Source organism: Pan troglodytes, chromosome 17, assembly GCF_028858775.2.
Source record: "Pan troglodytes isolate AG18354 chromosome 17, NHGRI_mPanTro3-v2.0_pri, whole genome shotgun sequence".
Lineage (NCBI taxonomy): Eukaryota > Metazoa > Chordata > Mammalia > Primates > Hominidae > Pan > Pan troglodytes.
In genome coordinates this window covers 85,246,966-85,267,602 of record NC_072415.2, presented here as the reverse complement: position 1 = coordinate 85,267,602, position 20,637 = coordinate 85,246,966, and the positions used below count along the sequence as shown (strand labels likewise).

At 48.6% G+C, this 20,637-nt stretch overlaps 2 protein-coding genes across 6 annotated transcripts in view; one reads left to right on the top strand and one right to left on the bottom strand.

Moving 5' to 3' along the window:
• TSHZ1 (teashirt zinc finger homeobox 1) overlaps nucleotides 1-1,618 on the bottom strand; it is a 79,170-nt gene extending 77,552 nt beyond the window's left edge. The window contains exon 1 of one of the 3 annotated variants that reach the window (XM_001137580.7): nucleotides 331-1,618. In XM_001137580.7, coding sequence (XP_001137580.5) covers nucleotides 331-370 — 40 coding nt within the window. In that variant the 5' untranslated portion in view covers nucleotides 371-1,618. Of the gene's footprint in view, nucleotides 276-330 lie in introns of those variants that run through there. The other 2 variants (XM_001137665.6, XM_024350942.3) reach the window with 2 other exon arrangements.
• A 1,133-nt stretch (nucleotides 1,619-2,751) lies between these two features.
• PTGR3 (prostaglandin reductase 3) lies at nucleotides 2,752-14,889 on the top strand. 3 transcript variants are annotated; one of them, XM_001138011.8, is made up of 2 exons: nucleotides 2,752-3,394; nucleotides 9,914-14,889. In XM_001138011.8, exons 1-2 carry the CDS (start codon nucleotides 3,186-3,188, stop codon nucleotides 10,836-10,838), a joined length of 1,134 nt encoding a protein of 377 aa, XP_001138011.2. In that variant the 5' UTR covers nucleotides 2,752-3,185; the 3' UTR covers nucleotides 10,839-14,889. The 3 variants fall into 3 exon arrangements, with proteins under 3 accessions (XP_001138011.2, XP_063651939.1, XP_063651940.1); XM_063795869.1 differs by lacking the exon at nucleotides 2,752-3,394 and adding an exon at nucleotides 3,432-3,824; XM_063795870.1 differs by lacking the exon at nucleotides 2,752-3,394 and adding an exon at nucleotides 6,493-7,054.
• Nucleotides 14,890-20,637: the final 5,748 nt, after the last annotated feature.

Below are 20,637 nucleotides of genomic sequence, written 5' to 3'. Positions count from 1 at the left end.
AGCAACTACTTCCCCTCAGCGCACGCCCCCTCCTGAGGTAGCCAGAAGCACCCGCCGTCCCGCGGCCCCCGGCCTCCCCCGGCCATCCGGGCTTCCCGCAGCGCAGAGAAGCACCGCGAACTTTCTCTGCTCCACGCGCCGGCCCAGGTTGGGGGTGTGGGGGAGGACGGCGACCGCAGCCTCCAGACGACTGTGGCCAGCGCAGGCTGGGCCTCCCCTCCCCAGCTTGGGGCGGCCCGCGGCCCACGTCCCGCACCTCGGCCCGCGAAGCCCCCTCCTCCTGCTCCTCCCGGCGCCCACTCCCCGCGGCGCGGGCCGCGCGCCCGTTACCTGCCGAGCGCCGGGGGGCCTGCTGCTTCCTCCTCGGCATGCTGCTCGGCCGCCGCAGCCGTCGCCTCAGCCGCCGCCGGAGTTCGCGGGGCGCGGGGACGCGGGGCCCCGGGCGCGGGCGCAACTCCGCGGCGCGCCCAACTTTGGCCTCGTCCCCGCGGGCTCCGGGCTCCGGGAGCGCCGCGGACCGCGGGGAGCCGCTCGCATGGACCGCCGCGCCCGGGGCCGCTCAGGAGGCGGCGGCGGCGGCCGCGCGGGCCGCGTCCCGGCCGCCGGGCTGCGGGCGGAGCGCGCGGGGCCTGGGCGCCGAGCCCGGAGTCATCCCCGGCGCGGGCCGCGGGCGCAGCAGCGGGCGCTCGGCGGGCCGGCCCGCGGCCCGCGCTCCATGCTGCCGCCTCCCCGCCGCCGCGCTGCTGCTGGGCGGGCGCTCCTCCCGGCGCGCCGCTCCGGGCGCTCCCCTGCGCCTTCTTCCGCGAGCCGAGAGTCGCCGAGCGCAACTTTCTCTCCCCCTCTCTCCTCGCTGTTTGGGGGTCGCGGCGAGTGTTTTTAGTGCGCGGGTCGCAGCTTTCTCATTGTGCGCCGGCGAGGCCGATGCAGGCTGTCCTTTTCCTCCCCGCACTTAGTCTAAGAGGAAGAAAGCAAACAAGACAGAGGAGTGAAGCCCCCGTACATACATGCGCCGGGGGGAGATGTCAGGCGCTGCTCCACCTTCCAAACAGTCACAGATCAAACAGTGTCACCCCGCCGGAGCGCCACTTGGTGCCCCGCGCTTCCACCCGGGGGGCTTGGCCGCCAGGATCGCCGCTTCTTCCAATGCGAAATCTAATGCAAACACATTTTGATCATGGATTTTTGGCCGGTCTTGATCTTCCAACAGAAAAAAATTTGAAAAATACACAAAAAGCACCCCCCTCCAAGAAAAAAAAAAGGCAACAACAACCCGGAGAGTGTGTGCAAAGGGGGTGAAGAGCAGACATTCACTGGGTGGGCGAGATGAGCGTGGACTGTCCCCCCCCCCAAACTCCTGGGAGAGAGGGAGATGCACTCTCGCTCTCTCCTCTTTTCAGTGAAATATAACACACATTCGGATCGCAGAGCTTTCAGACAGTCTCAACTGATAGACAGACACATCGAGCTGCTTTTCCTGCTTCAGTTTTTACTCCTCCTCCTCTCGCCAACGTCACCCTGACAATTACAAATAGGTCTCTCACAAACCATACCTGTCAATCTTTTTAATTGCTTTGTTTTCTTTTTTTCGGAGCTAAACAATATGACAAAAAAAAGAAATCTTAATACAGCATAACATAAAAGATTGTACATTGGAGGAATTCATTCAGTGTTGTTATTGTAACCCACTGGCTGATACCGGGTAAAACCCATATGTTCTAAGTTAAGTAGACATTAGTTCCTGCAGATTTTTAAACCTGTTAGTTCCCCCCCAACACACACACATACACATACATACACTTGCACATTCATACACACGCAACCACGTGCATCCAAACTACCCTTGGGTGAAGCATGTCCTACATTTGGGGGGAAAAATACCTATGTCACTTTTGCAATCTCACGTTGGGGGGTTAGATTTGGCTGGGGAGGAGCCCAGAGTAGCTTTTATATTTTGGTAATTCGTGGGTAACTGAAAAGCAAGATATTTTTAAAATTAAATTTTACAATTTAAATAAAAATGTAAAGATGGACTTAGTTCATCACAGAAAAGTGTGGAAATATTTAATTGGGCCCCTCTATAAAAAGTGAATTGACATTTGGTCCATGCACGCCAGTAGGGAGAAAACGGACACGATGGAACGGCAGATCTTTCTAGCTGGGTTCCAAAATGAGGTCCTCACACAGCAGTGCAACGTCTCCAATTCAGTTAAGTCCCTCGGCCATCCCCACGTAGAACTTTAAAATGTGTCTGTGCTCTGGGAATTTGGCCTTCTGGTTTTCTATATGTGTGTTCTCTCCCAATGGGAAACCTGTAACAGTCTTGTAGATCTACTTAAAACATTCATGGAAAAACATGAAATCTAGGCCAAAATAAATAAAATGGCTTAGTTCCTGCAACTTGCATGGGACAGACCGTGGACAGAAAGCACGGGCAAGGGGTTCCGGGGACAGGAAGCCACCAGCCTGGGGAGCGGGAGGCAATGGACATTTCCCCGCCCCGCGGTCGGTACGGGTGCGCGTGCGGCAGCGGCGGCAGGGGCTCCCCGCCCGGCCCGGGGCCCCCGGTCGTGCCCCGCCGCCCGGGCCGCGCTCGGGGTTGATTCGTACCACCTTGCAAGGAAGTGAACGCTTCGCACGGGAAGGGGAGGCGCCTGCGCCGGCCGCCGCGCAGCTCCGGGGACGCCCGGGGCTGCCGCCGGCTCGGGGCCGCAGACGACCGCGGGACGCGCGAGTCCCCCGTCCCCCCTTGCCCGCCGTCCCCCCCCGCCACCCTTGCCCGAGAGGAGTCAAATCCGGCTTTTAGAGCTCGGGGAGGGTGGGGATATCCGGTGCCTCTCCCGCGCCAGGAGGAAGGGGGAGGGCGGAGAGGATCCTTGGCCAGTCTGCGCCGAGCAGATTCAAACCAAAACAAAAAGATTAAAGGAGCAGCGGCCGGGGCGGCAGCGGTCCCCAGGCCGGGACACCCGGGGTGGTGCGCCCGGGTTCGCGGGGGCTGCGCCGGCGCCGGGGAGGCGGGGGAGCGGGAGCGGGCGACGCGGGGAAGGGGGGAGCCAGGGGGAGGGCGCCGGCCGGAGGAGGGGCGGACCCGCCCGCCCTAGCCGAGCAGAGCACAGCCGAGCCGAGCGGCCCGGGCGGGGCCCGACCCCGGCCAGCGTCGGCGCAGAGAGCGGGCGGAGGCGCAGGCCATGCTGCGGCTGGTGCCCACCGGGGCCCGGGCCATCGTGGACATGTCGTACGCCCGCCACTTCCTGGACTTCCAGGGCTCCGCCATTCCCCAAGCCATGCAGAAGCTGGTGGTGACCCGGCTGAGCCCCAACTTCCGCGAGGCCGTCACCCTGAGCCGGGACTGCCCGGTGCCGCTCCCCGGGGACGGAGACCTCCTCGTCCGGAACCGGTGAGCCCGGCGCCCCCCAACCCCACGCCCCCGTTCTCGCCCCGGGCTCGCGCCGCGCCGCGCCGCTCCCGCAGTCCCCAGCCCGCCCGCGTGCCCACACTCCGGCGCGCGCTCGGGCGCACAGCCTGAGTTTGCGAGATCCCGGGAAGTTGAACCCGCCGCCATCTGGCGAAGGCGAATGTGATGTGACTGTTGCTGGTGTGAATATCCGATGCCACCGAACGTCCTCATAACTGAGGGTTATTTTAATTTGGGATTCCCCTCCCCTCCTCCAGCCCTCCCTCCTCCCCCTCCCGCTCCCGAAATAAAACCGACGGGACCCAGAAGGGGAGGCTCCCCGCCGGGCCGCCCGCGCGCACCCACAGTTCCTGCGTTGACATAATCTTTAGGGTGGAGCGGGAGCAGCCTGGACGCAAACTGCGACGTTTAGGTAAACGTGCTTTGGAGGAAGGAGGCTGGGACCCGGCTGGCTTTCCCTGTTCCCTCCAGGTTGGCAGCCGCCTCGCAGTGGCGGAGCCTGTCGTTGGATGTGTGGGTGTACACCTCGCCGGTGTTGTCTGCGTGCTGTCAGTGCAGTGTGACTGTTGTCTGTCCCCTGAGTGTTAACGACCGCCGCGTGGCGCGTGTCCCGGGCAGCTGGGCCAGGGTCGGGGTGGGGGCATGGGTGCCTTTGCCCGCACGTTTTGCAGACATTCAGGTGACACCGGGTTGTTGCGAGACCTTCTGGCTTTTCCATTCCCCGCGCTCCCCACCGTCGTGTTTCCGCCTCACTCATCTTTAGTAACTGGCGAAGCAACAGGGAGGAAACGGACCTCACTCTTTATCGGAGCCATGCCCGCTTAGGTCTTTGCTCCGTGGGTCCCTGGCTGCCCGACTTGACTGGCAAGGCGCTCCTCTATGCCCTCTGCAGAGGCCTGCAAAGTCCCATCGAAATGTTTACGGTGCTGCATGTGTCAAGTTGAATAATAATATCGAAAGGGAGGAGTAAGTTCTGACTGTAACTATGTTGTAAATTGTGTACTAGAAAGTACCGTAAAGTCCCTTGCACGGACTGAAGGACAAAATGTACCTTCCTAAGTAGCTTGATGCAGCATTTAATTTGTCCATTTTCGAGATTCCTATTAGCCTTCCTAACAAGACTGTAGTATGGAAGAATGCTGATCACGATATAAAACTTTTGGAAACCTTTTGGGAAGAATGATTGAACCATGGGTAGGATTGTGTGGAGGCGGGGGTGGGGGGCTGGTCTGGAATGGCTTAAAGGGGAGTGTGTAGGGATCCTTGAAAATGTTTGCATTGGCTGTGGACACAGCAGAGGATTGATTCATTATGGGATGAAATGCCAGTGCTGTTGAGAGTAAGAGCGTGCACCCAGCCCAGCTAAAAAGAAGGGCTTGAGTATGTGTTCACGTGGAGCACACAAAACGCATGAGTGATTTGCTAGAAGTTGAGATGACACCAGACTGAAAAGATTTCCAAACAAACTTTAACGGGCAAGAAGTTCCACACAGGGTTTTTCCCTTTTTCTCCTTCTGATAAAGTGTACTCTTGATTGCAAACACTAGTATAAACACACACAAAAGTTTGTGAATAAAATTCCTTTTGGAAATGGTGTGATATGGGGAGGAGGCGACTGAGCGAGGAAGGGCAGGGGGAAGGTGAGGCGTTAGAGAACTATAAGCCACAGCCTGGTGGGACCACCTGCCTTTGGTGGAGAGGTGGAGAGGGCTCCCGCCGGGCTGCGCTGGGTCTCCTGGGCCTCTCTACCTGCGAGTGTTAATAAACTCTGTGGGTTTTTTTTTCCTCCTGTGATTCCTCTCCCTTCAGGCTTACTGCTGCCCTGGGACCCCTCCCTTTCCCCTTCCCCAAAGGGCAAGTTCTCCCCTGGGGAGAGAGGCACAGCCAGAGTGCCTAGGCACTGCCTGCGCTGGGTCACCAGGGTTGGTCCTGGGGCGGGAGACAGGTGGATCCCTGAATTTTGTGGTCAGAACGCGGGAGTGCAGACTCCCATGTTTGGAGCTCCCCAATGTGCTCCACTTTAAAATCCATGCCTCTTTTTTCCCTGCACACACGCCAAGAATCCTTTTAATATAAACAGTACCTCCATATGAACAACCTAACCCCTAGTTTCTTCCTTGAATCCTTAACGGAAAAGAATGGGGACAGTTTTCTTTTGAGTTGGGAGGGGACAGAATCTTTGCCTCCCGCTTTCCCTACTCTGTTGGAAAATCTGCTCCCACCACCACGTTGTAGGAAGATCCTGTGTTCTTGCAAACAGTGTCAGTGGATGTGACATTTTACCGAATTTTTTAAGAATAGAGGCTTAATAATTCACTGCAGGTTAGTTCATTTTAATCCTAGACCAAATCTCCCCTAAGCAATGTTAATTGCTTTAAATTTTATGCAAGTGCTTCTCATTTTTATCATCTTAAAATCCGCTCTAGAATGAATTGAGTAAGCCTAAATTCCCTTGTTGGGAAAGATGTTTGGTGGTTTTAATTGTGCTCTGATTTTTTTTCTTTCAGTGAACAATTTGCACATTTCATTGCATCTTAGCACAAAATACAAATTCTTCATTCACAGGGAGGGATGTGCTTGTAAGCTAGACATTGATTTAGGATAATAAAGTTTACTATTTAGAAAAGATGTAAGAAGGGGCATATAAAATCCCTATAGAAAGTATAATTGATGGTCCTTTATCCAGTTCTTACCTTACTGTTTTAGTTATCCGAGAACAACTTCCCATCTCCCCCTCTATGCTCAGTCCTTAGAAAAGAAAAAGAAAGAGAGAGACATCCCCAGGTTAAATCAGTTTATGCACTATTTTCAGCTTTTTTCGTAAGAAGGTGACAGATTATTTCGTTTCCAAATATTTCTAACGATTTTCTGCTCAAGTGTAAGATAATGGAGCAAAGAGTTTGTAGGAATGGCTAAGGGACGGTGGGGGATGGGGAAGGCGTTTTTGATAAACGGTTTGTTGCTTACGGGAGGGGAACAGTGTTTTCTGCTGACTCTCCAGGCCGAGATTCCCACCCACCCCCACCCCCCGGTTTTTTTCTTGTCTTTCTTTCTTGTCTTTCCTTCTTTGTTTCTTTCTTTCTTTTTCTTTTCTTTCTTTCTTTTTTCTTTTTTTTCTTAAGGCAGGTCTGGTTTGGACGACTTTGTTTTGTCTCCCAGTATTGAAGGCTTTTACTCTGGACTTGAATCCTCGCCTTTGGTTTTTGTTCAGAGGAAAGCGTTCCTCTCCCCTGCGCAGGATCGCTCTGTTTCTCAGTAAACATGACGAGGGGGTTTAGCACTTTTTAAGTACATATAAGCTGGTGACTCTAGAAGGGTACAGATTTGGAGAATGCCTGCGCCGGTCCTATTCTTTTTTCCTGGGGTTTCTGGATTTTAGTCTTTTAAGTGGATCCTCCCGTCGGATTACTAGAATCCTGCGCTCATTGCATGCACACAGTTTCAATTAAAGGGGGGCTGGGGGTACAAGGAGGGTCTCCAAATGCGCGAATCCTTCCCAGTGTGTCTTTCTTGTCTTTCTGTGGCTCCCTGGCCCTTCCGCCCCTGCTCCCGGTCCCGAGCCCCGCATTCGCTTTGCGCCTGCTGCGCTTGAACTTGTTTCTGGTGGAGCGGAAGGCGCGAGCTGCGGACCCTCACGCAGAGGTAAGGACTCAGGCGGGTCCCGGGCTGTGGAGGGTCCTCACCAGCCGCGGGGGCGAAGCCGCGTCAAAGCAGGGATCCCGGTGGAGGTGGGGGTCCGCGAACCGGGGGCAGGGAGACCAAGGAGACAGCGCGGCGCGAGGAGCCAGCCGAGCCGCCGCGGGCTCTTGCCGTCAGCCAGCCTAAGCCTCCTTCACCGACGACGCAGACAATTTAGAAGACGGCGGGGCGGGAGAGCGGGGGTGAGAAATGGGGGTGCCTGCGAGGCCAAGGTCACGGTCAAGCCGCCGGCGGGCCCTGTCTGTCGGCCACTGCGCTCCGGCGCGCCGAGTGCACGGGACTCGGAGAGAACTTGTCCACCCAGGCGGAGCTGCGCGGCCGGCGCTGGGACGAAGGGCGCGGACTGGGCGCGCCTGCCGGGGCCCCGGCCCGACCCGGAGAGGCCGAGGTCACGGTCGCAGGCCTGAGGACTCTCAACTCCACCGCGGCGCCGGGCCTGCGCGGTCCCGGCCCGCCCGGGAGTTGGGGTCAATGAATCCCCTCTCCGTGGTGGCGGTGGGGACGCCGTAGGACTGCACGGCTGGAGCTGAGGGCTGCAGCGGGCACTTCTGAGGGAGAGGGAGTTAGATGGACGGAGCCTGGACGGGCACGCGGGCCCCGCGCATCTGCTGCCACCGCTCCAGCGCTTGCCCTTAAGAATAACCACGATGTTTGGTGTGGTTTTTCAAGCAAAGGCCCCTGGCAAACTCAAGCGGCCGCTGGCTGGCTGCAGCCGCCCCAGCTCCCAGCAGAGCCCCACTCCCCCCTCCCAAACTTGGCCTCCGCTAACCCGGTCCAGCGCGTGTGCGCGCTCCCCAGGCTGCTCCGGTGTGCGTCCTGCTCCATCTCTCCACCTCTTCCCAGGAAGTGGCAAACCACAGCCTGGGGCGGGGAGAGGGGGGGTTGCATTTTCCCCTTGCAGATCCCCCCAGGGCTTGCCCATCCCGAGGTGGGGAGGACTGCCGTCGCAGAGGGGCTGGCCGCCCGGGTGTCCCCCCAAGGCGGGGTCTCCCTGCAGAGGAGCGGCTACTGCCTTTGGGACTGTGGAGACAGCAGGGGGACAAACTGGGAGGGATGAAGGGCGTGGGAAGGGTTAATCGTGGGCAAAGGATTGCACAGAACACAACTGGCAGTGGGTCGGGTCCTGTCCCCCCACTTCCAGAGCAAACCCTGCCGTCACTTCCACCCCTACGGGCACCTTTCCTGGAGTTTGCTTTACAGCCTAAGGCAGAGGCACTGAGACGGGCTCCAGCTGGCTCTGCCCTGGGCTGCTGCTGTGAAGTCCAGAAGCAAGCTCCCAGGGAAGTGGGCCCTTTTTAAAACGCCAGGCCTTGAGAATTATGTAAATTTAAAGGAAAGATGGCAGGTTCTTTCCCTTCTCTAAAAATAGAATGTAGGAAAAAAAAAATAGAACGTAGGCATCTTGATATTAAATTCCAAATAAGAAACCAGCAAAACTCATCTTCCCCCTTCTCATGATTGTGTATCTTCCACGGGTATGGAATTGTGTGGGGTGTTATTGAGGCTGTGTGGTGTGCTGGCGTCTGAATGCAGCTTGACATAACAGAAAGCAGTTGCTCCCTGCGTTCTTATTTCTACAATATACAGAGACTTTTCTGTCCTGTAGATACATGGGGGATGATCATAAGTGAGCATTTATAAGCGCAGAGTATTATCTATATCACCGTGAAAGTGTATCGCATACAGGACAGTTTGGGCTTATTAAGTTAAATTAAAAGTGAATTCCTTTTAAATGACCTGCTTAACGGCTTTCCTCCTGCCACCAGTTACTATTACCTTTTCATTCTATTACAGGTGGAAATGACATTTTTAGGGTCTTCCGTTATGTGTCTAAGCCACCTTCTGACATTCTTAGTAGATGGCTTTTTTCCTCCTATGTGTCAGGATATTTTTGTTATGAGGTATACTGAGATGAAAAAAGCTGGGAAAAATACTGGCCTCGCAATTAAATTGACTCCGGATACCAAGATGAAAATAATCATCTGGTATTAATCAAGTTATGTCTCTGCTTCTTGTTGAGGAAAAATATAGTGACGATTTGCTTTCCTTTTCATCTGAAAAGGACTGTGAAATGTTGAATGTTTCATAAAAATCGCTCTACCCAATTTTTGTTCAATTAATCAAAATGCGTATTTTCACACTGGATGTAGTTACATCAGAAAGAAAATTTGCGACAGCCACTCTAACAGTGCTTCAAACAACCCCTGCAGGAACATGTAGCAACCAGTGACCTTGCACATTCCATCAATCTTTAATAATATCATTGTCATTACTATTATTATCTTAAGTGTTAAATTGTTGCCAGAATCAATACAAGTCTACTTCTTTGAATATATTTTATCCCAGTGTTGTTTTTAACATCTTTGTTAAGAGGCCAATTAATTTCCAACTCACAGCTCCAGTGAAGTTTATATATAATGAGGATTTCCTGACTCTTTTTCTTTTTTCCTTCTTTTCTTTTTTTTTTTTTTTTTTTGCTTATTTCTACTTTTGAAAGAAGACAAATACATGGCATGTGAAAATGTGAAACAAACAACTTGCCATTTAAAATGATATGAAATTATTTCTAAACTGATGAAAGGAAAAAATAGGCCAAAAACTGAGTACAAAGCACATTGAACTAATACTTGTTTAATTTCTTTTTTTATCTGAGCAGCAGGACTAATTTTCTCAAATTCGATCAGATTGTATAGCTTAGCAACCCCTCCAGGGTCGCCAGAACTAGAGGAATTTCTCTAAGCAGAATCTAAATGCCTAACAAAAAACCCATCGTAACATATTTGTTTGTTTGTTTTCTTTTAGATTTGTTGGTGTTAACGCATCTGATATCAACTATTCAGCAGGCCGCTATGACCCCTCAGTTAAGCCTCCCTTTGACATAGGTTTCGAAGGCATTGGGGAGGTGGTGGCCCTAGGCCTCTCTGCTAGTGCCAGATACACAGTTGGCCAAGCTGTGGCTTACATGGCACCTGGTTCTTTTGCTGAGTACACAGTTGTGCCTGCCAGCATTGCAACTCCAGTGCCCTCAGTGAAACCCGAGTATCTTACCCTGCTGGTAAGTGGCACCACCGCATACATCAGCCTGAAAGAGCTCGGAGGACTGTCAGAAGGGAAAAAAGTTTTGGTGACAGCAGCAGCTGGGGGAACGGGCCAGTTTGCTGTGCAGCTTTCAAAGAAGGCAAAGTGCCATGTAATTGGAACCTGCTCTTCTGATGAAAAGTCTGCCTTTCTGAAATCTCTTGGCTGTGATCGTCCTATCAACTATAAAACTGAACCCGTAGGTACCGTCCTTAAGCAGGAGTACCCTGAAGGCGTCGATGTGGTCTATGAATCTGTTGGGAGAGCCATGTTTGACTTGGCTGTAGACGCCCTGGCTACGAAAGGGCGCTTGATAGTAATAGGGTTTATCTCTGGCTACCAAACTCCTACTGGCCTTTCGCCTGTGAAAGCAGGAACATTGCCAGCCAAACTGCTCAAGAAATCTGCCAGCGTACAGGGCTTCTTCCTGAACCATTACCTTTCTAAGTATCAAGCAGCCATGGGCCACTTGCTCGAGATGTGTGTGAGTGGAGACCTGGTTTGTGAGGTGGACCTTGGAGATCTGTCTCCAGAGGGCAGGTTTACTGGCCTGGAGTCCATATTCCGTGCTGTCAATTATATGTACATGGGAAAAAACACTGGAAAAATTGTAGTTGAATTACCTCACTCTGTCAACAGTAAGCTGTAAAAACAGAACAATGACATAAATCAAGGAGAAAGAAAATGGGCACTTTATGTCTCAGAATTACTCAAATCAATTTATTTTTAGTTGGTAATGGATATAATATTTCTTAAAACAAAAGTAAGGTGTTAATGAATAGGTCTCTCCTTCTCCTCCTCCTCCTCTTCCCTTGGGAAAAAAAAAAATGTGCTAATAAAGCTTCCCTCCATGGCTAAGAGGGAAAACGCTTACATTCAATTCTTTAGTCATGGATGGTCTCGTTCCAGATGTTATTGTTCCAGGGAACTAAATTCATTCCTGAAGCCAGATCTGATCGAGTCAGTATGTCTTCAGCTTGATCAGATTTTTAAATCAGTTTTGAAAGTGGTTCCCAACTTCTTCTTTGCTTTGGGAGAATTTGGTCTTATGCTTATAAGCAGTTCATGAGTGACAAGTGTAGCAAAAGCCAGCCATATATTTTCAGAATCTATATCCTCAGGAAATGGTCCTTTTTTTTCTATAAATCACCAACCAACTATCTAAATGGACATTTGGGGGAATTCCCTCCCAAATTTGATTTTGTTATTAGAAAAATGATTCCGTGAACACAGATGTGTTTTGAAGAAGTAGCACGTAATGGCTTTTATCTACCATCAACCTGATAAGGCACATGTGAAATGGAAATGTTATCTTTCCTCTGAAGCAGCAAATTAATGTTGAAAACTTACATAGACAGTAGGTTTTGGAAAGGTAAACCACAGAGATTAGGGGGACTTAAAATTAATATAGGCACAGGAAAGAGAAAAGTGTGCGCTCCATTCTCAGTGGGGGTTCGCCACAAAACACGGGCCCCAGGAGGGAAGCGCTGTCTAGGCACACCGCAAGGCCTTAGTAACAGCATGCTACACTGCTCGAGGTATGGTATGTCCCATCGCCCTGTGCACCATAGGGACCTCAGTCATCTCAAGGAAGAATACATTTGCTTCTCCTTAGAGGCGTTCGAACTAGAAGCTATGCGTTACCTCTGATTCTGGAAACAGAATAGCAGCCACTCATTCTGCATTCCCATTTTTCTCTCCACGTGTTCTGGTGGAATGAGATGCTCCTTGGCACTATAGCCTGATGTCCCACATTGACCCACTGACCACACAGGAAAAGCAGCGAAACCTGCACCCTCTCTTCTGAATCACGCCTGTGGCTCATCGGCTTCCCTCTTAACCTTTAGTGCCCTGAAGACTGCTGCCGCTGTCACCGTTGCGCTGAAACCCCATGGGCCCGTTCTAATTGAAGGTGAAGCCCACCAGATTATTTTTCAAAGTCTTAGGTTTCGGTGTATCTAACCTGCTCAGTAAATATGGACGCAATTAAAGATGCTCTAGGAAATTTGGGGACTGTATTTAATTTTTCTTTCCTTCCATCTGAGGAGCAAGGAAATCCTACTGCTGAATAGCTGTTAGTATCTATTTTACAAGATTTACTCATTTTCAGGTACCTAATATAGCTGCTAGCATGCATGCACAACAATACAATTTATATGGTAAATGGAACCAAATAATGGCTTCACTGAATGTTATGGCTGCACTGAAGGGAAATGTCACGGTAAATAGCTGCCAAATTATGGATCATGCCGAAGTGTCACAACTGCACTAAAGACAAATAGCACTAGAGGCTATTGCCACTGTGACGCTTTTGAGTTATGAAGAAGGGTAGCGGCCTGATGCGAGGCTCTTTGTGTCCTCGTTATAGCAAAGGGTTACTGGTGCAGGGGACTAGGAAAACCCGTCCAGTGTGGTGCTTAGTTATTCATCCATCCCTTTCAGACCTAACAGCCACAGCCACACGGAAAGAGACTTTGCCTCGCTTTTACATTCACAAACAAACAAACGAGGGGGGAGCAGATTTTATGAATGTAACTGTGCACAGGAAATGACTGGTAATGGAAAAAATGTTGTAATAAAATAATCTAATCAAAGAATATTATTAAATTTAACATAGTCTATGTCCAAAAGGCTTAGTTGCTTCTTATGCAGATAGATGTGTGAAATCTAAGCAATAATGTACTTTCTCCCTTTGTAAAGACTTGGGGAGTAAGGACATTACCAACTAAATTGCTTCTTCGAAACTGAAGTGAGTCCCGGTTTGTTTCATTTTAATGGGAGGGTAATAAAGATGAAAGACCAACATTTTAACTGATGGATCCCTTAAGCTACAGAATAGAAATTTATTGTGTTTTGAGGGAATATACGAAATGCAGCTATGTAAAAATAAAATTCAAACGCCCAGGATTAAAATAAAATATAATCTGAAAACCTCATGTTCTCTCTTTCCCCAAACTAAGAAAGTGCACTGCATGCTGTTTTCACTTATTCTTAGAAAACAAGCATGAAAGATTCCGCCCATTCAGATAATGCCAAAAATATGTTTAAACTTTTTTTTATTCTTTTGAAAAATGATTTGTAAATTGAGGGTCATAGTTCAGCATCAGTTTCATCTTCTGGGATTATTGTTCAAGACCAGCCTCTAATGGGAGGTGAAATGGTACGATGGTCTCAACACCTTTCTTCTGAACTGTAATACATATCACAAAAAGTACATCCATAATTCAGGGCAATTGTCAGTCTTTTTTTAGAGAAGGGGCCAGGGTGGAACAATCCCAGTGGGTAAATTATTTCTCAGCGTGGACTTCTCTGCATGTCGGGCTTAAGGTCACCAGCCGGGCAGGGTGGAAGGAGCTTGCCTCTTTGAGAAACCAAGGAGACCCAGTGATCTGTTACCATTTGGTTATGACTTCTAAAGAGCCAAATGCTATTCCTTCAAGCCTGTTTTGCAGGCAGAAAATACCAGCAATGTCATTTAGGGGTTCCTTTGATGATGACTACTGCTGTTAACTGACTTCAGCATTAAAAAAAAAAAAAATTCAGGGAATAGTTTGCAAAGAAATGAAGGAAGTTTTGCATGATTGATATATTCTATAACTTGTCATTATATGATTTCATCTGGATGAAGTTCCTCAGGAGTAGGATAGAGCCTCTGTAAATGGTCATTAGTATTACATTCTGTGTTTATCTAATGAAAGTGCAGTGACAAGTAGCTGCTTCTTATTAAAATGAAAATCCTGCATTATGTACTTGAGGAACATTCCAGCTAATGAGGATGTAATGTCCTCAGTACAACACAGACCTTCTTTTTGTGTTCACCACCACAAGATGCTGGAAACTTGACAAATGATATCATTTAAGACACATGCCTGCCTTAGGGACCTGGTTTTTGGCTTCCTGTTTCTGGCTTTTATTTGGGTAATGTGTATAATGGCCACCCGACTTGTACCTGGGTAATGTTTTAACCCCTTCCCCAGAGTTCTCAATTAGCATGAATTTACTACAGTCAGGGTTTCCTTTAAAGTGGGGTGGGAGTGCTAAGCACTGAAAATATTTTTCTTGATTACTTTACCATGTGGACATATGGGATAAATACTGTATTTCAGATTTATATAAAAATAGATGAGTAATGCACAGCTTTCAGAATAAAAACAATGATAAAAAAGACCAAGCACTATCAACTTTGGACAGTAATTTCCTAGGTGTTAAACAAGTTTTCTGAATGCAATCTGGATGCAAAATGGCCTGATGTGATGAATTCATAATTTTCTTCTGTATACTTTCATTTTATTAAATATTACTTGGTTAAACACAAGAATTATCTATGTAAACTTCATGGGCTTTTTTGTTGAAAGTTAGATGTTCAGTAACTAATTTCCCAGTTATGGCCCAGAATTAAACATTTATGATCATATTTCAGAAGTCAAAATACAAAACTGGATTATCAGTATGGTTGCCGTGGTCACTTTAACCTGGACTATCAGTATGGTTGCCGTGGTCACTTTAAGCTGGATTATCAGTACGGTTGCCGTGGTCACTTTAAACTGGACTATCAGTATGGTTGCCGTGGTCACTTTAACCTGGACTATCAGTACGGTTGCCGTGGTCACTTTAACCTGGACTATCAGTACGGTTGGTGTGGTCACTTTGGTTTATCATCAATACAGTTGCCGTGGTCACTTTGAACTGGATTACCAGTATGGTTGGTGTGGTCGCTTTAAAGTTTGTTTTCATTTTTTTTCTATTTTTAATTTTTATGGGTATATAGAAGGTGTATATATTTATGGGGTACATGAGATGTCTTGAAACAGGCGTGCAATGTGAAATAAATAAGCACATCATGGAGAATGGGGTGTCTACCTCCTCAAGCATTTATCCATTGAGTTGCAAACAATCCAGCTACACTCAGTTATTTTAAAATGTACAGTTATTATTGCTTATAGTCACCCTGTTTGCTATCAAATAGTAGGTCTTACTCTATTTTTTTTCATTTTAAACTTTGAATTTTATTTTTCCTAGGCTTATAGCATCATGCTATCCCCCTTGTAAAAGGAGGAATGCTTGGCATGAGAACCTTACTGCTGTTACCATGAACAAAGTATGGAATGTTGGCAAAAGAAAAAAAAAAGTTACACAAAACACACAAATAACATTTTAATAATATGTATCAGATCAAGTGATTCTTAGTTGATATTCACAGGAAGTCAAAAAAGGACCTATTTCAATTAAGTCTGCTTGAATCCTGTTTAATTGTTTCCCTAGCTGAGTAGCTAGTGTGACACAGCAGCAAGACTAAAGGGGCCTTGTGGTCCACACTGTCCTCGAGTCTATTCTTGCCCATTATAGACCTGCCCATTGGTGCTCGCTCACTGCATCCCAGGAGGCTTGACTGTCCTCAGGAAGCATGTTGGGGTGCCCTTAAGGGTAAGTATCACGGGGAGCACAGTTTGGAGAAAACCAATACGTCTTCATGTATGCTGAGAAGCGCTGGGCCAAAGTACATACTTTTTTTTTTTTTTTTTTTTTTTTGGGACAAGACCTCGGCTCTGTCACCCAGGCTGGAGTGCAGTGGTGCAATCATGGTTTATTGCAACCTCAACCTCCCTGGTTCAAGCCATCCTCCCACCTCAGTCTCCTGAGTAGCTGGGACTACAGGTGCACATCACCATGCCCGGCTAATTTTTTTGTATTTTTTTTACTAGAGATGAGGTTCTACTATGTTGCCCAGGCTGCTCTGGAACTCCTGGGCTCAAGCAATCCTCCCACCTCGGCCTCCCAAAGTGCTGGGATTGCAGGCATGAGCCACCATACTGGCCTAAGTGCAGAAATTTGAACATGTGCCTCCACCCCAAGCCAAAATTTCCCTTGAGGAGCACTATCTATCTGATGATGTCTTTGAAACGGTATGAAATTAAAATAATTAAAACATCCTGCACATAGGTGGTAGCATCTAATATGAAAGACGGATTTATGCTTAGAGCTCAGAAAAATCCTCATAAAATTATTGTGTCTTATCCTCGGCACCTAAAGAACTGAACAGGGTCTTAGAATGATCAAATGGATGGTTGGTTTGGTGGGTGGGAGATGTTGAAACGTGGGTAAGGAATGGTGTCCTTAGAAGAGAGGTTGCCCTAGATGCCGAATCCCTGGAGGTCCATGGTTGCCAGCAGAAACTTACAGCTGGGAGGAGCCTGCACCCGTCTCTGGCTCTTGTGAATGAGAAGACTCAATTTGTGTTTTTGTTTTTTTGAGAAAGGGTCTTGCTCTGTCGCCCAGACTGAAGTACAGTAGCGTGATCTCAGTTCACTGCAGCCTTGACCTCCTGGGCCCAAGCGATCCTCCCACCTCAGCCTCCTGAGTAGTTAAGACTACAGGTATGCATTACCATGCCTGGCTAATTTTTTTTTATTTTTTGTAGAGACAAGGTCTCCCCTGTTGCCCAGGCTGGTCTCAAACTCTTGGGCTCAAGTGACTTTCCTGCCTCGGCCATCCAAAGTGCTGGGATTACAGGCATAAGCCACCGCAACATGCCCCAGTTGCTTTTAAACTGTTAAATGTGGGATTTAAAGAATAATCTAGTTCTACCCATTTTATGAATGAAGAAAAGAAACTGGGACCCAGAGAGAAAAGGTGCCCTGTCCAAGGTTACAGAGCCCGTTGGACTCAGAAGTGAAGCTGGAACACTGGCCAATGCCCTCCCATCCGCCAGGTGACTTCTCTGCAGTCCCCTTTACCATCTGCCCGGGTCCTTTGGGATATGGCTGACTAGGGGTTTGCAGAACAGCAATTGGCCTTTGTTATGAATCTTTTTGTGGAGATAAACCCAGTAGAAGTATCACGGTTCTGACCATGAAAGTGTGTTCAACTCTAATCCAGCACAATTAGGATTCCAGATCATTTGATTCTGTGTCGTCTAAATATCACAGAAAGTTAAAAACAAATTAGCCTCAATGGAATTAATGGCTTAATATCCATAATTTAGTTTTAATGCTAGAAGGAAGGGCTCCTGTGAATGTGTTCTTACAAATCAAATAAAGAAAATCAAATAGAGAAAATCATATGTAGAGCGTTCATTCTCTAGAAGGATTTCACCTACATGTTTTTGCCTATAGAAAGCTGATAATGTTTGACTATCATAATCTTTGCCTCCATAGCAGAATATCTAGAATTTGAATTTGCTCTTCTGCCCAAAATCAAATTCTGAATCCTGTAGACTCAGCTCCTTGGGGGATGAATTCACTCATTGATGGCAGGAAGTATTTTAAGGTGAAGGGGATATGTGTGGGGAAGACACCAGTGGGTCCACGTTTCATGCTCACATGTGGCAAGAACCCTATATTCTGTATAAATGACAGATCATAATTAAGGGTCAGAAACAAGCCCTTCAAAACCACATGACATTGAACATCCGTGTCTTTCCACATCGTTTCTGTCTTCCTTCCCTTGAACTCATGCATAACAAGCGTAAACTTTCAACTTTACATGAACAAATCCCTTCCCAATAGAAACAGCTTCTTTTAACATTGAAAAACCACTTCACAGGAACGGCAACAATGTCAAAGGCAATCACATTTTGTAGAAAACCTCATTTCTCACCAGGGGACTGGTAGCGATAGTGTTCCCTCTATATGTTGTTGGAATTTACATTTGGAAATTGAATTGTCTCCTTGAGGGTTTTTACTCAAAGTAACTTGGAGAATTGCTTGTGGAATGAGGGCCAGTTGAAGGAGCCCCGGCATCAAGCCAACTGTAGAGAATGCTCATTCTCCAGCAGCAGGAAAATCAAAATGCCACCATTATCAGTATTGGAGAATATTTGTCCTTTCAACTTGTACATATACTTTTTGTAACATTTTAGAACCTATTTGCGCATTTGACGTATTTGATTGCAATTTTGCTGTTTTCACTTCTTTACTGTTAATTGGGTAGAGATGAATGATTCCCACTAGAGAAGGAAAAATTAAAGCACAGAAAAATGACTTTCCCAAGATCACTTATCACTGGTTGAGCAGAGCCTGAGTCCGTGGATAGTTCTCAGACCAAGGCTGTCCTTCACTAGAGAGGGGTGCTTCCTACCCGCTAACGTCCGTATGAGTCACCTGTTCCAATACTGGTCCCGATTCAGGAGGTACAGGGGACCTGGGAGTCAGCATTTTCCAGGTGACCCCCCCCCCCCAACACACACACACACACACACACACATGCTGCTGGTGGCAAGGTCCTGGATTATTACGCTGCCTTTGGAGAGATTCCCACCTTGCAAAATGCTACTTCATCAGGCATTTCAGAGCAATGCAAAGGCTACCTGGATGTGAATTGCAAAACCAGGGCTTGACACAACTATGAAGATGGTTCCTTTTTATCATCACACGTTCAGCTTCGTTAAAGGAACCTGCTTTCTGAAACTCAGCTGTGGCACCTGATTGTATGTCTGATATTCGGAGTGCTCTGGTGGCAGTTGTTTTCATACAGTTCTAAACAGGACAGGAAGTCAGTCCAGAAAGGTAATAGGAGTGGCCTGCAGTGGGCCCTAGACCTCCACCTTCACTGCCTTTCAGATCAAGGCAGGGCTCGAAAGGACCTAAACTCCTTGGTGTTTCCCTTATGCTTTTCTAGTCGAATTCTTTGTCATGCCAGTGTTCTCCCCCCTGGTCTGGGGTCACCAGTTAAACCTCACTCTTTTAGCTGGAGTGGTCAGTAAAACTCCTAGCAGGCCTTTGGGGGGTCCGCTGTCACTGGGCTTATGTCGTCATTAGCAAGATACTAAACAATTATCCTGATGAAGGGGAGGAACATCCTATTTATATCACCTTTGAATCGGGTCACTTGGAACAAGCGATGCGGCAACACGTGTAGCATTTATTTAAAGATTGGCCCACAGAAATTATAGTAATGTAAGAGGCAGTAGCCTTCATAAGGGAAACGTTATAAACCATACAAATGCTTCGTAAATACATCACTGTAGCCATTGGAATAACACCTGTCTGTCTAGGACAAATGCAATAAAACATCTTGTTATCAAAAAGGAAGCCAATTGAGCTGTAGATAAAATCTAGTTTTAGGAATTTGCAGATAGCCCTGGATGCCCAGGCAGGGAGCCAGCGTCTGTCCTGGGCACTCACATAGTGTTCTGTGGAAGTTGGGCAGGCCCCCACGCCATGCCCCTGAGCACCTGACCTTCATCCTTTGTTTGGGGTTCCGACTGTGGTCAGCACAGCACAGTCTCCTGGGAACACGTAGCCAGGCTTGATGTGCTTTTTCTGCATGTGCCACAACCCACAGGAGAGGCCACGGAGCCGAGCAGGAGGGTCTGGGGAGATGCCTGTGAGCAGCGGCAGCAGGAGAATAAGCACTTCCACTTAGGCACTCCCCAGAGTCCAGCACAGACTGGAGGCAGAACGAGGAAGGACTGGAGGCGGCCAGTGATGACCTCAGAAAATCAGGGGCAGCAGGGCAGGTAGGAGCCAGGGTGGGGAGAATGGGAGTAGAAAGCTTTTGGAAAGCTGGGCTGAGCTGGGCTGGGGACAGGAAGGCTGGACCTCTTGTGCATGTCAGCTTCTTGGGGCCTTTGTAGACCATACATGAGATCTGAGGAGCCCTGGGGTCTCTGGCTGCCAGGTGGGACCTTTGCTTTGACCAGCAAATCTTAAAAAGATGTGGCTATCATTTCATAATGGGACTGGTGGGTGACAGTATAGGCAGTTTGTCGCTTGCCTAACTTCAGTGAGTTTATTTTCATAACTTTCCCAGTCCTATGGAGGCAAATATCTTCTCACTGCTGGGTTCCACAAGCACTTCATTCAGATCTCATCTCTAACACTTTCTGCAGTGTCTCCCTGGAGACTGCGGGCTCCTTGAAGGCAGGACCCATCTCACCTCACTGTCATCTCTGTATTCCCGGGACTTTACTGTGGGGTTGGAGCATAGTACCTGCTGATAAGTGTTAGATTAAGGTATGCTTTTCACTTTCATTTTAAAATGGAACAAAAGTCCACACCCAGTGCCTCACAAGTGTATACTATTGCAGGATTTCAGGACAGGCACTCCGGTTTTTTCCAGTTGTAAATGAGACCCTAGAGAGCTGGTGCTGGTTCCTTTCAGTCCCACACCACAGCCTCAGGCAAATCATGGGCCTTCACTGCCTGAGGCTGCTCACCTGGAAAACCAGGTAAACCGATCTGTGCAACTGGGAAGGCGAAAGAAGTTGGATAGCACAGGTCTCGGGTGTCCACCCGATGGTGCAAACAAATACATATTTGATTCTTCAGACCAGTTTCAATGTTCTGTTGGCAGCAAACCCATGTGCTTCCTTAGCACTCCCCAGAATAAACCCCTGAGTGCTGGATTTTTCAAAAGTCTCAGTAGTGCCTAATACTTGGGCATTGGAATTGGAGTCTCTGGACTATTCTGACCCTCGTGTGTCAGAGAAGGTTGTACTGGAACTGAAG

Excerpts from the sequence above, each read along its gene's own strand:
- PTGR3 (XM_001138011.8), top strand. The coding sequence starts at position 3,186 with ATGCTGCGGCTGGTGCCCACCGGGGCCCGGGCCATCGTGGACATGTCG. Across the intron at positions 3,395-9,913 it reads GACCTCCTCGTCCGGAACCG|ATTTGTTGGTGTTAACGCAT; the intron begins GTGAGCCCGGCG and ends GTTTTCTTTTAG.